Genomic DNA, 14,896 nt, shown 5'->3' with positions numbered 1-14,896 from the left:
CTAGGTCAAGGGCTCCAAGGACGAGCGCGACTTCCGGCCCGCGTCCCTCAAGGAGATCCAGGAGAAGAAGGGCTACGTGCCCTTCAAGCTCGTCTACCACCACAGCGCGGGCCACGACGTCGACATCAACCTCGGATGCTTCCTGAGCTGCGAGGACCTCGGCATCATCGGCAGCCTCTTCATCGTGCTCTGGATGTGCCTGCTGGGCATCTACACGCTCCTCCTCAAGGCGGCGCTCGACACGGACGAGAAGTCGACGGCGCTCTGGATCTTCTTCGCGTTCGGCGTCATCTTCACGCTCTTCGTGACGGGCTCCGTGGGCATGAACCGCGTCGAGACCGCGCTCAAGGAGAAGTACAACCCGACCCAGGAGATCGGCCTCAAGGAGTAGACACACGAGCCCCCTCCCGGCGGGCGCCTCCCCTCTAAAAAAGCGTTACGCGCGAAGGAGCGCCGTCGCCGGGTGGTCCGCGTCGTCGAGCGTCGCGCGCCACTTGGCCATGAGCGCCGGCGAGTCCGCGCGGCCGAAGCCCGCGCGCACGTGGGCGTCGCCCGCGTCGAAGACCGTCGACGGTAATAACAAAAGCCCGTCGTCCGACTCCAGGAGCGCGTCGACGTACGCGGCCGCGGACCCGCGCTCCAGCCGGATCCAGCCGACGGGCCCGGCGGCGGGGCCCGGGCCCCAGGTCAGCTTGTCCGCGTGCGCGTCCAGGACGCCCGACACCGCCGCGCGCCCCGCGTCCACGAACGCGTTGCTCCGCCGCAGCAGTGCGGCCTTGTCCTCGAGCGCGGCGATGGCCAAAATCTGCGACGGCGCCGACGAGCAGATCGTCGTGTAGTCCTGCGACGGAAGGGGTCGCGCGGCGAAACGAACCCGAGGGCGCCGGCGGACGCGCGCGCAGCTCCGCGACGCGCGTCAGAAACGCGTCGTCTTTCGCCGCGAGCCAGCCCGCGCGGACGCCGGGCATGCCCAGCGACTTGGACAGGCCGCCGAGGGAGATGCCCCGGCCGTAGGCCGCCGCCGCCGCGGGCAGCGTCCGCCCGAGGCCCCGGTAGATCTCGTCCGCGAAGAGATACGCGCCGTGCGCGTCGCAGACGTCGACGACGCGCGCCCACTCTTCTTCGCTCGGCAGGGCGCCCGTCGGGTTGTGGGGGAAGTTCACCGCGATGCATTTCGGCCGGTGCGCCGCGCAGAGCCGCTCGAGGTCCGCGACGTCGAAGCGCGCGGCGCCGCCGTCGAACCGCGGCCGCCACTCCGCGACGACGCCCCCGGCGGCCTCGGCGCAGGTGAAGAAGCTCTGGTAGCCCGGCGCCGTCGCGACGACGGCGTCGCCGGGCTCGAGCAGCGCGGCGAAGGTCAGCAGGATGGCCTCCTGGGGCGCGAGCTCTTGAAAATTCGCCGGCGCGAGGCCGTCGTAGTCCTCCGCGAGGAGCTCGAGCATGCGCGGGTGGCCGCGGGTCTCCGTGTAGCCGAGGCTCAGCGACTCCCACAGGGCGCGCGTGTCGCCGCTCATGCGCGCCACGGTGTCGGCGAGGCTCACGGCCTCCGTGTCGCTGGAGCAGAGCGCGTGCTTGCAGGAGAACTCGTGCGCCGCGAAGAAGCGCTCGAGCACGAAGGGCGGCGTCGGCTGGAGGGAGAGAGCGGACAGGCGGCGGTGCTGGTGCGCGAGCCGCGACACGGCGCGATGTGAGGCCATCATTTGCCCACTAATCGGGTTTGTTGAACATCAACAACCGCAAATCGCCGACGAGAAGCCACGCCGATTGGACAATGGCCGAGATGCTGAAAGAATTGACCAAGGTGGCGGCGCGGCCGAACATGAAGGGCCACTACGCGAAAACGGTCCAGCCCGACGTCGGGCTCCGGCGCAGCGACACCTTTCCGCTCGAACACCGGGCTGCCTGGGAGGCCCACTACGCCGAACAAGGATACGTCATCGTCTCCGGTGTGCTCTCGGACGCGGTGGTCGCCGAGGCGAAGCAAGGCTGCGCCGCGCTGGTGGAAGCACTCGCCCAGCGGCTCCTGGCGAAAGGCGCCGTCGCCGACGCGTGCGAGGGCAGCCCCTTCGAGACGCGGCTCATGGACCTCTGCCGGGGCTGCCCCGAGGAGCTGCCGAACCTGTTCCGCGCGGAGCTCCACCGCGAGGAGTTCCATGCGCTGCTCTGCGATCCGACGCTCCTGGACGTCGTCGGCGCGCTGCTCCCGGAGGCCCAGAGTACGAGGATCTACCCGAACTACAGCGCGCGCCCGAAGACGCCCTCGCCCGTCCACGCGGTCGTCTGGCACCAGGACGCGGGCCTCCGGAGCGACGGCGGGCCGAGCACGGCGCCCGAGGCCGAGCGCCTCGAGAACTTTGGCGTCGGCAAGGTCGTCAACGTCTGGACGCCGCTCGTGCCCGCGCGCGTCGGGAACGGGTGTATGAAAGTCGTCCCCAGATCCCACGAGCTCGGCCTCCTCGAGCACGCCTTGGTGTCCTGCTACTCCATGGGCGCCGCGGGCCTCGAAGGCGGCGCCATCCCGGACTCCATCGACGGCTTCAAGGCGGACGAGGAGACGGCCGCGCCCGTGGGGTCGTACATGACGGCCATCAAGCCCGAGATCATGGCCCAGGTCGAGCCGGGGGCCGTCTCCGTCGAGCTCGACCCGGGCTCCGTGCTCCTCTTCAACAACATCCTCGTCCACCGCGGCGGCGAGAACGTGTCGGACCACATCCGCTGGAGCCTCGACTTCCGCTTCCAGGACGCGGCCAAGTCCACGTGCCGGTCCTGGCACGGCCACGTCGTCAAGGGGCCCGGCGCCGTCGCGAGCGCCGCGGACTGGGCGAGCCGCAAGCTCGAGTAGGCGGCGCGCGAGCGCGCGAAAGCGCGCCGCGGTAACGCACTTCGCTAGTCGTGCAACATGAGCCCGAGGCCAGAAGGTGCCGCCGGAGCGCCCGCGCCGAGAGGGTAAACTTTGAACGCACTTAGTAGCCACCGCGGGGAGAGACGAAAGCCGCGACGACGCCGGCCGCGTCCCACGGGACGGCGGCACACTTGGTGACGACGGAGACCCAGACGCGGCGGTGGTCGGCGCAGTATTGGTCGAAGTCCGCGAAGCGCTTGAGGGACTCGCACAGATCCGGGCGTTTCAAAATTGCCATAGGAGTCCTCACAAGCGCCCCCGCGCGAAGTAGAGCAAGGAAAGCGCGACGGCGCCAGAACTCTGAACGGGTCGCTGGACGCGCACCGAGCGCTTGCTGGCCCGCGCGCGCGATGCACTGATCGGACCAATGAGGGTGAAAGAGTGGGGTGCACCCCACCACACGGTGATTCGCGTTCACATCAGCCCCGGCCTTTATGAGAGCGGCTAGGACTCCGTACGATTCTGGCCCTGGTTTTTCGACACAGCGAGCCTTTGCGAAATGTAACGCTGTGCCACCAGAAATATCTTCCCAATCGACGTTCGCGCCCGCTTCTACCAGAATTGCGACGACTTCCTTGGAAAGCGCGCAACACAAAGCAGGTGTCTGAAACAATGCCGGCGGGTGAACCCCAAGCTCGAGCAATCTGCGGACTGAGCTCGTGTCATTGCGTTCGACAGCGCGCTGGAGGGTCGAATAATATGGCCCCTCTACGGCTTCCTCTGCGAATTCGAATAATTCTTGATCAGCCATCGGGCAGCGCTGGCGAGCCCCGGTTTGAACTATTCAATTAACCTTCAAGCAGCCGAGGCTGCCCCGCCGTCGGACGATGATGGAAGCTTTCCTCGCACGAGTGCGAGGCGTGCCGGACGAGGACGAGACCGGCAGCGACGCGTCGAGCGGCGCGTCGGACCTGCCCGAGTCCTTCGACTGGACCACGGCGGCGCCCCCGGTGAGCGTCGCCGCCGACGACGCCGGCCCGCCGCCGCCGCCGCCGCCGCCGCCCGAGGGCTGGCGCGCGTCGTTCTTCCTCTGCGAGGCGCCGAGCCTCCCCGTCTGCGCGGACCTGCGGGCGGCGACGCTCTGCCGGGACCAGGGCGACGACGGCTGCGCCCTCGAGGACCCGAAGCTGCTCTGCGTTGCGCAGGACGGCGACGCGCCCGCGCTCCACAGCATCGCGACGACCTGGCTCCGGGGTTTGGGCGACCTCGCGACGTCGCCGCGGGCGGGCGACGCCTTCGCGCGCGAGAAGTTCATGACGCCCGCGGACGGGCTCCTCGTCGTCGGCGCGGTCCGGGTCCGGGGCCGCGACGGCCGCTGGGTCCGCGCGCACGCCAAATTAACCCGGCCGACGTGGTCCGCCGACGGTCTGGACCTCGGGCCGTCGCTCCAGCTCTTCCGGGCCGGCGGCGGCGCCGCGGGGCGCGTGCTCCTCGGCGGCTGCCGCGCGGCGGAGAAGCCGCGCGACGCCGGGCTGTATCCGTTGTCGATCGACCACCCGGACATGGACCGGGCCGTCGAATTCGGCTGCGGCGACGAGCGCGAGCGCGCGCGCTGGGCCAGGGCCATCCGCGCCGCCGTCGAGCGGCACATCGTCGACTGCGCCGCGGGGCTCCGGAGCAGCATCGCGGCCGCGAGGGAGGACGATCTCGACGTCGAGAAACTAGAGGACGACGACGGCCTCGGCGGCGACGACGAATTGGACGAGCCGCCGTCGCTGCTGGGCTGGCTCCGGGCGCCCGCGGCGCCGCCGGACGACGCCGCGGGTCTGGTCGCGTGGGTCAGAGCCGCGGCGCCGCCGCGGCCGCCGGCGGACGGCGGCGGCCCGCTCGCGACCGTCGCGGCGCTCGCGGCGCGCCTGCGCGGGGAGCCCGAGGACGACCGCGTCGTCGTCGCCGCCCCGGACCGCGTCGTCCTCGCGGGCGCCGTGCTCGAGCGGCTGGACTTGAACGGCGAGTGGACGCCGCGGACCGCGCGGGTCCTCGCGCACGCGACGTCCGACGGCGCGGACGTCGGCCCGGCGCTCCAGCTCTTCGACGCGCGCGACGAGACGCTGCGCGTGGCGACGCTGTTTTTGGACGGCTGCGAGATCATCATGGCGGGCGACGCGGACGCCGCGGACGACGAGGGCCTCGCGGCGTTCAAAGTCGCGCACCCGTCGGGCGACGTCGAGCTCGCCGCGGGGTCCGTGGCGCGGCGCCTGGCCCTCGTGCGGGCCATGCGGCGCCTCGTCGCGGACCACCACTTCGAGAGCGCGGCGCTTTCGGAAAGCGCGGCGCACGAGGGCCTCGCGGACGCGCGGGGCCGCGCGCTCGAGGGCGCGCGGGCGACCGGGGCCGGGCCCGAGGTCTCCGAGATCTCCGAGCCCCGGTCCTGGTTCTTCGACATCGTCGCGCGGCTCAAGGGCGACGACGCCGGCGCCGCCGGCGGCGGCGACGACGACGACGAGGGGTCCGTGCTCTTCACGGAGCCCGACGACGACGGCCGCTACCGGCGCGACGCCTTCGAGGCGACGCTGCCCACGGTGCCCGAGGACGAGGACGAGGCGCCCGCGCCCGCGATCGCGGCGCAACCGTTCCCGGGCGTGACGGTGACGACGCGCGAGGGCCGGCTCCACGTCAAGCTCAAGCGCCGCTTCCGCAAGTGGAAGGAGCGCCACTTTCGCCTCTCGACGCGCACCATGGACAACGGGCGCGACGCCGGGCCCTGCCTGTCCATGTTCGTCAAGTCGAAGAACACGTTCAAGCTCATCCCGCTCGCGGGGACGACGGCCGCGGCGTCCGACGAGAAGCCCGCGAAGAAGCGCTTCGGCTTCGTCGTCGCCGCGCCGGGCGACGGCGCCTTCCGCTACGAGTTCTACGCGGCGACGGCCGCGGACCGCGACGGCTGGGTCGCCGACGCCAACGCGGCCGCCGCCGCGAGCGCCGGCGACCACGACGCGGCCGCGGCCGCGGCCCTCGCCTTCGACGACGACGACGACGACGCGAGCGTCGCCGCGAGCGACGTGACGGACTCGTCCTTCATCTCCGTCTCCCTCGGCCTGTCCTGACGGACGGCGATTAATTGTGCTCTTGTGTTCATGTTGCAGTGGCCTTGCAGCAGGCTTGCAGTAGGCTTGCAGTCGCAGAAACTCTGCCGGGAGCTGTTTACCGCGGCCGCGGCTGAGGCCCCGTGCTGTTTCATACTCTGCCGGGAGCTCTGTACCGCGGCCGCGGCCTGCTGTTTCATGTTGCAGTAGAACTTGCAGTCGCAGAAAAAACTCGAGCTAGGCCTGCCCCACGAGCCCCACCACGAGCACCGCCGCCACCAAGCCGCCACCAAGCCGCCACCGCCACCACCAAGCATGGCGTCCAAGGACGGCGACGCGGCGAACAAGTTCCTCTTCTCCTTCTCCGCCAGCACGCACAACAACGACGCGGCCAAGGAGGGCTCGAGCCCCTACTGGGACGAGCTCTGGAAGGGCGGCATGCCCGCCGGCGAGGCCTTCGACGCGCCCGCGGGCTGCGAGGCGCTGCGCCGCTACCTCGAGACCATGGACCTCAAGGGCGACGAGGTCGCGCTCATCCCCGGCGCGGGCCGCGGCCACGACGCGATCGTTCTCGCGGCGCACGTCGGCAGGGTCGTGTCGCTCGACATGAGCCCGCACGCCATCGCCGCCGCCAAGGCCTGGCACGCGGAGCAGGCGTCGCCCGGCGTCGACAAGGTCGAGTTCGTCGAGGGCGACTTCTTCGAGCACGAGGGCGCCTACGACGTCATCTTCGACTGCACCTTCCTCTGCGCGCTGCACCCGCGCGCGCGCGAGCGCTGGGCCAAGCAGGAGACGAAGCTCCTCAAGCCCGGCGGGCGCGTCATCAGCCTCGTCTTCCCCATCGAGTCGTCGTATCGGACGTCGGCCATCCAGCTCGTCCGCTACTACATGGCCGGCCCGCCCTACACGATCTCGACGGCCCTCGTCGAGCAGCTGCTCAACGCCGAGGCCGACTACGAGACGGAGCACTGCTCCGCGGAGCACCCGCACCTCGCGGGCAACCCCATGGGCGCGACGAGCGCGCTCCTCGTGCTCAAGAAGAAGTGAACGCGGCCGCCCCCCGTCCCGCGTGTAAGAAGTGTGTGTGAGATGAACAAGCATAAATCGGGGGGGAAACAGGGGGGCGTCAGTAGCCGGCGCAGAAGGAGTAGTTGCCCGTGTCGTAGTGCGTCGTGATCTCGCCGACGAGCTGGACGCACGCGCCGCCCTTCTGGGCGATGTACATGAAGGAGTCGTTGTAGCGGTTCGAGCCGCTGAAGTCGCTGTCCGTCGTGTGGAAGAAGCGGTAGCGGCTCGGCTCGGCCGTCGCGTTGTTCCGGCGGACGATGTCCGTGATGTTGGCCGACGCGAGCCCAAAGTGGAAGTCGCAGGGCCGGTCGAAGCCGTAGTCCGGCGCGACCATGTACTTCGTGTGCGCCTTGTTCAGGTAGGTCTCGAAGTCCTCGACCTGCATGCGGCTCGCCGAGTTGAAGGTGCGCTGGACGTACTGGAGGAGCGTCGTGTGGTCGGAAGCGGTCTCGAACGTGGCCATCTCGACGCCGTGGTCGTACGTCTTCTTGCTCAATAGATTCCAGCCCACGACGTTCCGCAGGAACGCGGCGTCCCGCGTCGCGTCGGACGTGCCGTAGGAGATCTTCGTCGGCCAGACGAAGGGCTTCTCGCCCGCGGCGTCGTCGAGCGACGGCGGGAACGTCATGCCCTCGCGCTTAAAGTAGCGCGGCATGTCGGACTCGAAGGCCACGGAGAAGTCCTCCGATAAGGTTAAATTGTCGCTCTGGAGCTCCAAGTTGATGATCGTGCCGTTGACGTGCACGAGGAGCGAGTGGTAGGCCGCGGCGTCCGCGTCGTCGTCGTCGTCCGCCAAATTCTCGAGGTGCCACTTGAAGATGACGTGCTTGACGCCCGCGGCCGCAAAGGACCGCGCGTAGTAGTCGAGGTCCGACGTGTAGAACGCCACGGACGTGTCCCAGAGCGGGTCCCAGTCCGCGCCGTCGTTTTTCGCGCGCGCGATCGACGCCGCGGCCTCGTCGAAGGCCTTCTCGTAGTAGCCCAGGTCCTTGGGCCCCGTGGGCCGCATCATGGCGTCGACGGCGTGGAGCTGGAAGTTGCCGTGGGAGTTGTTGCAGGGCATGCCGCTCCGGTCCATCATGCACATCTTCATCCAGTCGACGCACGTAGTCCCGTCGTCGTCGTCGTCGCTCGCAAAGTTCTCCAGTTTTTTCACGGGCAGGTGGGTCTCGAGGAACGCCGTGAAGCGCTGGATGCCCTGCTCGCTGGCGAAGTAGGTCGACTTGCCGATGCCCGTGATCTTCGTCCGCGAGCCCCGGCTCGTGGCGCCGCCGTCGTCGTCGTCGTCGGCGACCGTGGCGACGTGCCGCTCGGCGACGAGGCTGCTCAGCGTCGCCGGCAGCGCCGGCGCCGCGTAGTAGGCGGCGCCGCACAGGGCCGCCGACCCGGCGAGGGTCGCGACCCAGCGGCGCCGGCTCCCGGGCAGCCGCTCGTAGCCCGCCATCGTGGTCCCACGCAACCCAAAACGGCAGCTTTGACTTGATGCCTAGGAGAGTATCCGCGAGGTTGGCCTACGCAGCATGGGCGGGCAGCGTCGCCCCGCGGTGGCCGCCGGGCTCGTCGCCGCGGGGCTCGCCGCGGCCTGCTTCGTCGCCGCGCGCGTCGTCGCGCCCGCGGCGGACCCGCAGCAAACGGTCGCGCTCAGCACCGAGACCGTCCGGGCGAGCGCGCCGAGCGGCGCGCACGAGAATCAGCCCGACATCGTCCTCATCACCCTCGACGACGTCGGCAGCAACGACCTCTGGGACTCGACGGATCTCCCGGACGCCGTGGCGCCGAACATCCGGAGCGTCGCGGCGAGCGGCGTGCGGCTCACGAACTACTACGGCCAGGCGTTCTGCAGCCCGGCGCGCGCGGCGCTCCTCAGCGGCAAGTTCACGCACCGCACGGGCTTCTCGCGCTTCGAGTCCCAGGGCATCGAACTCGATGCGTATAGCAACTGGTCCGTGCCCCTGGGCGCGCCCCTGCTGCCCGAGGCGCTGAAGGCGCGAGGCTACGCGACGCACGGCATCGGCAAGTGGAACATCGGCCACTGCAACGAGCTCTTGATGCCCTGGGCCCGGGGCTTCGAGTCCTTCGCGGGCTACTTCACGTCCGGCGTCAACTACCTCACGCACGAGACGAAGAACTTCTCCCGCGCGGACGGAACGCAGACGCAGTGGCGCGACCTCATGACGGCGCGCAAGGGCGAGGGCGTGCGCAACGGGAGCCGCTACTTCGGCACGCACACGACGCCGCTCTTCACCCAGTTCGCGCTCGACGTCCTCGACGACCGGGACGACCGGCCCCTGCACCTCTGGCTCGCCTACCACGCGATGCACGGCAACGACGGCTGCGACCAGGTCGACTCGGGGCTGGCGCCGGGCGAGGCCGACGCGTTCCTCAACGAGTCGCGCATCGTTCAATTGTCGTTGAGCCGGCGGCGCTTCGCCGCCGGGCTGCGGGCCGTGGACAAGGGCGTCGGGCTCGTCCGCGAGCGGCTATTAAACTCCGACCGCGACTACGTGCTCGTGGTCCACAGCGACAACGGCGCGTCCGCGTGCTCGACGGACTGCGCCGGGTCCAACGCGCCCCTGCGCGGCTACAAGTTCACGGACTTCGACGGGGGCACGCGCGTGCCCTGCGCCGTGGAGTCGAGCCTCCTGCCCGCGGGGCGGCGCGGCGCGGCCTACGGCGGTCTGGTGCACCACGTCGACTGGCTCCAGACCTTCGTGTCGCTCGCCGGCGGGGCGAACCTGCGGGACGAGGACCCGACCTACGACTCCCTCGACGTCTGGAGCCACGTCACGGGCGCGGGCGGCGGCGCGAGCCGCGACACGGTGGTTTTCTCCTTGAGCGCGAAGCACCTCTCGCTGCGCCGCGGCGACTACAAGCTCCTCGTGCGGTCGCTCAACGCGTCCTGGATCGCCGACGGCGTCGACCCGATCAACTGGCTCGAGCACCACAACGGCTCCATGTGCCCGCGCGACGTCGAGGCGTCGTTCCTGTTCCACGCGCCGTCGGACCCCGAGGAGCGGCACAACCTCTTCTACGACGCCGCCTACGCGGACCGCGTCGACGAGATGACGGCCTTCTGGCGCGCGACCTACGCCGCCGAGTACTACGTGCCGTCGACGCCCCACCTCGACTACGTCGCCGAGAGCCCGCCCGCGTCCGCGGCCTTCGACCGCAACGGCGGCTACGTGACCCACTGGGGCTGCGGGCCCCTGGACTACTACGCCAAGGCCAAAGTCTCCGCCGTGCCCAACGCGACGGGGCCCTAAGGGGGGCGTGTTTTGTGTGTGTGGGTGGCGACCCGTCCCAAGTCCCGTCCCGATGCAGGGCGGCCCTGCAAGATCTGCCGGGGATGTTGACCCACTTGGTTGGCCCCGCGAAGGATCTGGGTCTCGACTCGTGCAACCCGTTAGACCGTTAGGGCGTTATTGGCCTCGGACGCTCGGGTGTTAGGTCGTTATTGGCTTTTTAAGGATCGGGTGGCTGGGTGTTATGGGTGTTATCGAGAATTTTCGCCAGGGTGTTATTGATTTTGAAAAATCGAGTGGCTGCCATCGGCAGGGTGTTATTAAAGCAACCCGGGGTTAATTTTGACCCCCCGAGCTATGGTCACTTTTTTTTTCACTTTTTTTTTTTTTGCGCCGCGAGCCGCGGAGGGTCCAGGGGGTCCCCGGGGACCCGCCCGGGGCGTGCGCGAGCGCGGGGGGGGGGGCGAACGCGCGCCGACCGTCGTAATGCGCCGCGCGGTCCCGCGCGGGCGCCGCCGGCGCGACACGCGGCCGTCGCACGCGCGCTAAAGCGAGTTCCTCGACAACCCGCCGCGTCGCAGCGCCCTTCCCCACCCCCTGGTGCCCCGGGGGTCCGCCGGGGCGCGTAGGAGCATCGAAAAAAAAAAGTCAAAAAAAAAGTGCCAATAGCTCCCATAGCTCGAGGGGTCAAAATTAACTCCGATCTGCTTTAGTGTTATTTGATTGGCTAGCTGGGGTGTTATCGCGTTATTGCTAACTAGCCATAACGTGTTGCCCGAGTCTATGGGTCGACCGTCGCAGAGCACGCATACGATGAGCGCCATCGAAGAGGCCGTCGTCGCCGCCGCCGAGGCGGCCGTCAATGCCGCCGTCGAGGCGACCGCCTCGAGCGGTGACGATTTCGGAGAGCGGCTCGAGGCCATGGCCGCGAAGCTCAGCGCTGCGGCGCGCGCCGGCGTGAAGAAGGCGCGCGCAGAGGCCAAGGCAGCGCCGGTGCGCGTCGAGAAGGAAGCGGAGCCTGCGCCTAAACGCGCCAAGGTGGACAGCTCGTTGAACATCCGCATCCGGGACCAGAGCGGCGAGGAGACCTTTTACAAGGTCAAGAAGACGACGAAGCTCGAAATAGTCTTCAGCCTTTACGCCCAGCGCAAGGGCGTCGACGCGCTAGATCTTCGGTTTCTCTTCAACGGCCAGCGCGTCCGCGACGACGAGACGCCGCAGGACCTCGACATGGAAGACGGCGACCAAATCGATTGCATTCTCGAGCAGCAGGGCGACATCGGCACGTTCGGCGCCCACGCCGGAAGCCCCGGCCTCGCCTTCCTCCAACCCGGCGCCAAACTCGACGACGCGCCCGCCGCCGTCGTCCGGGAGATCGAGGCGCGCTGCCGCCGCGGCGGGTCCGAGGGCGCCGCGCCGTACTTCGCGTCCTTCCCGGCGGCGGGCCTGCTGTCCGCGGCGCAGCGCGCGGCCCTGCGCTCGGAGCTCGACCTCGGCGCCCGGGCCGCGGACGCGCGCTACTTCAAGAAGCCGCTGACGCGCCGCGAGGCGTCGTCGCGCCTCGGCGCGAAGGTCTACGCCTCGCTCGAGGCGCTCTTCTCGATCGCACGGCGGCCGCGTCGACGAGATCGTGCTCCGCCGGTCCGCGGCCGTCGGCCAGTGCATCAACTTCCACACGGATGTCAACCACAAGACGTTCCAGCTGTGCCTGAACGACAACTTCGACGGCGGCGACCTCGTCTTCGCGGCGGACGACAAGCTCGTGAAGCCGCGGCGCCCCGCCGGGAGCTACACGGTCCACAACGACCGCGTCGCCCACGGCGTCTCGACCCTCGAGCGCGGCGTGCGCTACGCGCTCTTCCTCCTCATGCGCGCGCCCTAGGCCGCCAAGTAATCCTCCATCGGCTGGTGGGAGAAGACGACGAGCTGGGCCTGCGACACGCCCCGAGCCCAACGCCCCCTCGCCCCCCGCAATCATGTGACATAAGCACGGAGCCGGCCGCCCCTAGTACGGGGTCTTGTTGGCCGGGGCCAGGGCGACGCCGACGACGACGCCCTCGATGGGCCCGCCTTCGCCGAAGGCTTCGGCGACGGGCTGGTCGTAGGCGACGCCCTCGATGGGCACGACCTGGGGCGAAGCCGGCGCGAATTGGCACCCGAGGGCGAAATGCGCCGCCGCTTCCGGCGTCACGGTGCCGTCGGCGTTGACGACGAAGTTGCGCCCGCCACTGCCGTCGTGATTCGTCGCGTAGGTCTTGTCGTCTCGGCCGTGGGCATGGCGGACGAGATTCACCGTGTTCCTCTCCTCGTATTTCCAGTAGGCGACGTCCAACACGAACCCGTCTTCCGTCACGATGAACTTGCCCGCCATCTTCGCGTTGACGAGCAGGCCCTGGGCCGCGGCGGCGCGGGCGTCCGAGACGCAGAGCTCCATGTAGGACCACTCGCCCGCTTGCCTGACATCGGTGTGGGCCTTGGCGAGGCACAGCCCCGGATGGCTCGCGAGCGTCAGCGGCGCGAGGCCCCCGCCCGCGCGCGGGAGCGCGTCGAAGACGCACACCTGCTTATCGTCCTTCTTCGCGAGGACCACCCGGGGCTTGGGTCCCCCCGGCGGCTTCCGGAGATGCTTCGGCGGCGTGTAGATGTAGATCGAACACGGATGGTGGCAGCAGGTGGAAATTGGTTTGCAGTGCGACCGCAAGAGCTCGAAGTCGAAGCTCTTCAGCGCCGCATGCCCGAACGAGGGCTGGCCGTCGCTGACCTAGAACGAGCGGGATTTTCGCAGGCGACCATCGCGCGAGGCAGCGCTCCTGTCGTCGGACGCTGTCGCTGACGGTGAAGGCGCTATAGCCCTTGGCCTCGACGATGCGCTTCAATTGCTGGATCGTGCGAGACCGCTTCCAGTCCCCGATGATTTCGACGTCGCCCTGCCCGCACATGTCCACATCTTTGTATTTCGTCCAGGTCCCGCCCTCCTCCGTCACGAAGCCCGGCGGGTCGTCTTCCCAAGGGTCCCTCCTGGGGCCACGAAGGTGCGCAGCCCATCGTATTCGTCGCAGGCTTGTGCGAGGAACGCTCCTGCTGCGGATCTGCAACATCCATGCACCTTGCACTGCTCGCCGATTCGGAACCAATTGCAGCCTTCTCATTCGATGGCGTCGGGCTGCCCCATGGATCTGCTGCGCATCGCCGCGCTGCTCGGCGCCGCCGCCGCCGCGTCGCCCTGGAACTTCGGCCAGGGCTCGAGCAACGCGGCGACGCGCGCGGCCCTGGAAAGCTTCCAGAGCGACGGCTTCGGCATGTTCATCCACAACGGCCCAGTGACACAATGGGGCACGGACATCGGCTGGCCGCTGGTCTGCACGACCCTGCCCTGCACGGTGCCCGGTCCCAAGAACGTCCCGCGCAACCTCACGACGACGGACGAGCTCGCGGCGCACCGCCGGGAGTACTTCGACCTCGCGAAGACCTGGGACCCGAAGGACTTCAACGCGACGGCGCTCGCGACGCGCGCCAAGGACGCGGGCATGAAGTACGTCGTCTACACGACGGTGCACTGCGACGGCTTCGCCAACTGGCCCTCCAAGGTCGCGACCTACAACGTCGAGACGACGCCGTTCGCGCGCGACTTCTTCGGCGAGCTCGCGGCGGCTTTGCGCGCCGCGGGCCTCAAGGTCGGCGCCTACCTCTGCACGACGCAGTGGGGGCCCGAGGACGTCGACTTCGTCTATCCCGATCCCCTCGCGACGCCGAACGCGAACGGCGGGGAAATGCCGACCTACGACGTCGCCGAGCACCCGGAGCGCTGGCGGCGCCACGTCGACCGGCTCCACGGCCTCGTCGCGGAGCTCGCGAAGAACTACGCTCCGGACATCTTCTGGTTCGACTGCCACAACGCGCCGCCCTGGGACACGCGCCTCGACGCCGTCGCGCCGGCGATCCGCGCCGCGAACCCGCGCGCGCTCGTGCTGTCGCGAAACGGCGTCTTCAGCGACTATCTGGAACTGCCGGACCAGAGCGAGGCATTGGTGCTCCAGGGCGTCCTGGACTACCAGTCCTTCTCCGGCGCGCCCTTCGAGGTCGCGTCGGTGCTGCAGGCGTCGAAGCAGTGGGCCTACGATCCCGCCTCGGCGCAGAAGCCCGCGAACCTCGTCATCGCGAACCTCATGCTCATCCGCGCCAAGGGCGGCAACTACCTCCTCGACGTGTCCCCGACGCCCGCGGGCCCCCTCGCGGCGTCGGCCGACGGTGCGCTCGCGGAGCTCGCGGCGTGGATGGCCGTCAACGGCGAGGCGCTCCACGGGGCCGCGCCCGCCTACCCCTACAGCGACGGCGCGAGCGCCTTCTACACGAGCAAGGCCGCCGGCGACGGCCTCGCGCTCTACGTCATGGTCCCGACGACGAAGCCCGCGGGCGAACTGCCGCTGCCGGCGCCGGCCGCGCCGTCCGGGAACGTCACGGTCGTCGCCGCGCGGCCGACGCTCACGTCCATGGCGCTCGCCAAGGCCGAGCTCCTCGGCTTCGGCGAGGTTTCTGCCATCGCCGCGGACGCGGGCCTCGTGCTCCCCATCCCCGCCGAAATCGCGAACCTCGCCTTCGCGAAGAACGGCCTCGTCTTCAAGCTCCACTACGCGGCGGCTTAAGGTCGAACCTCTCCC

The 14,896-nt window shown here is 69.4% G+C and overlaps 7 protein-coding genes across 7 annotated transcripts in view; 6 read left to right on the top strand and 1 right to left on the bottom strand.

The window, feature by feature from the left end:
• AURANDRAFT_70769 (hypothetical protein) overlaps positions 1–445 on the top strand; it is a gene marked incomplete at both ends in the record, with an annotated part of 3,300 nt that extends 2,855 nt beyond the window's left edge. Inside the window, one exon of the mRNA XM_009035864.1 lies at positions 5–445. Within this exon, the coding sequence (XP_009034112.1) occupies positions 5–391 (387 nt within the window). The remainder of the gene's footprint in view (positions 1–4) is intronic.
• On the bottom strand, positions 437–1,697 carry AURANDRAFT_21273 (hypothetical protein; the record flags this gene model as incomplete). Its single annotated transcript, XM_009035331.1, has 2 exons — positions 437–841; positions 912–1,697. The coding sequence occupies 2 exons, from the start codon at positions 1,695–1,697 to the stop codon at positions 437–439; spliced, it is 1,191 nt and encodes a 396-aa protein (XP_009033579.1).
• A 74-nt stretch (positions 1,698–1,771) lies between these two features.
• AURANDRAFT_61500 (hypothetical protein) lies at positions 1,772–5,949 on the top strand (the record flags this gene model as incomplete). The annotated part of the gene is made up of 2 exons (XM_009035865.1): positions 1,772–2,838; positions 3,711–5,949. 2 exons carry the CDS (start codon positions 1,772–1,774, stop codon positions 5,947–5,949), a joined length of 3,306 nt encoding a protein of 1,101 aa, XP_009034113.1.
• Positions 5,950–6,243: 294 nt separating this feature from the next.
• Positions 6,244–6,975, top strand: AURANDRAFT_61499 (hypothetical protein; the record flags this gene model as incomplete). The annotated part of the gene is made up of 1 exon (XM_009035866.1): positions 6,244–6,975. The coding sequence occupies one exon, from the start codon at positions 6,244–6,246 to the stop codon at positions 6,973–6,975; it is 732 nt and encodes a 243-aa protein (XP_009034114.1).
• Positions 6,976–8,681: 1,706 nt separating this feature from the next.
• Positions 8,682–9,014, top strand: AURANDRAFT_8517 (hypothetical protein; the record flags this gene model as incomplete). Its single annotated transcript, XM_009035320.1, has 1 exon — positions 8,682–9,014. A coding segment is annotated over one exon (333 nt), but the record flags the coding sequence as incomplete, so codon positions are not given.
• A 2,250-nt stretch (positions 9,015–11,264) lies between these two features.
• AURANDRAFT_17777 (hypothetical protein) lies at positions 11,265–11,513 on the top strand (the record flags this gene model as incomplete). Its single annotated transcript, XM_009035867.1, has 1 exon — positions 11,265–11,513. A coding segment is annotated over one exon (249 nt), but the record flags the coding sequence as incomplete, so codon positions are not given.
• A 1,507-nt stretch (positions 11,514–13,020) lies between these two features.
• On the top strand, positions 13,021–14,896 carry AURANDRAFT_59860 (hypothetical protein; the record flags this gene model as incomplete). Its single annotated transcript, XM_009035868.1, has 1 exon — positions 13,021–14,896. The coding sequence occupies one exon, from the start codon at positions 13,766–13,768 to the stop codon at positions 14,879–14,881; it is 1,116 nt and encodes a 371-aa protein (XP_009034116.1).

The sequence above is a fragment of the Aureococcus anophagefferens genome (assembly GCF_000186865.1).
Source record: "Aureococcus anophagefferens unplaced genomic scaffold AURANscaffold_3, whole genome shotgun sequence".
Lineage (NCBI taxonomy): Eukaryota > Pelagophyceae > Pelagomonadales > Pelagomonadaceae > Aureococcus > Aureococcus anophagefferens.
Note: the sequence above shows the minus strand (reverse complement) of the source record. Positions and strands in the feature narration are given on the sequence as shown.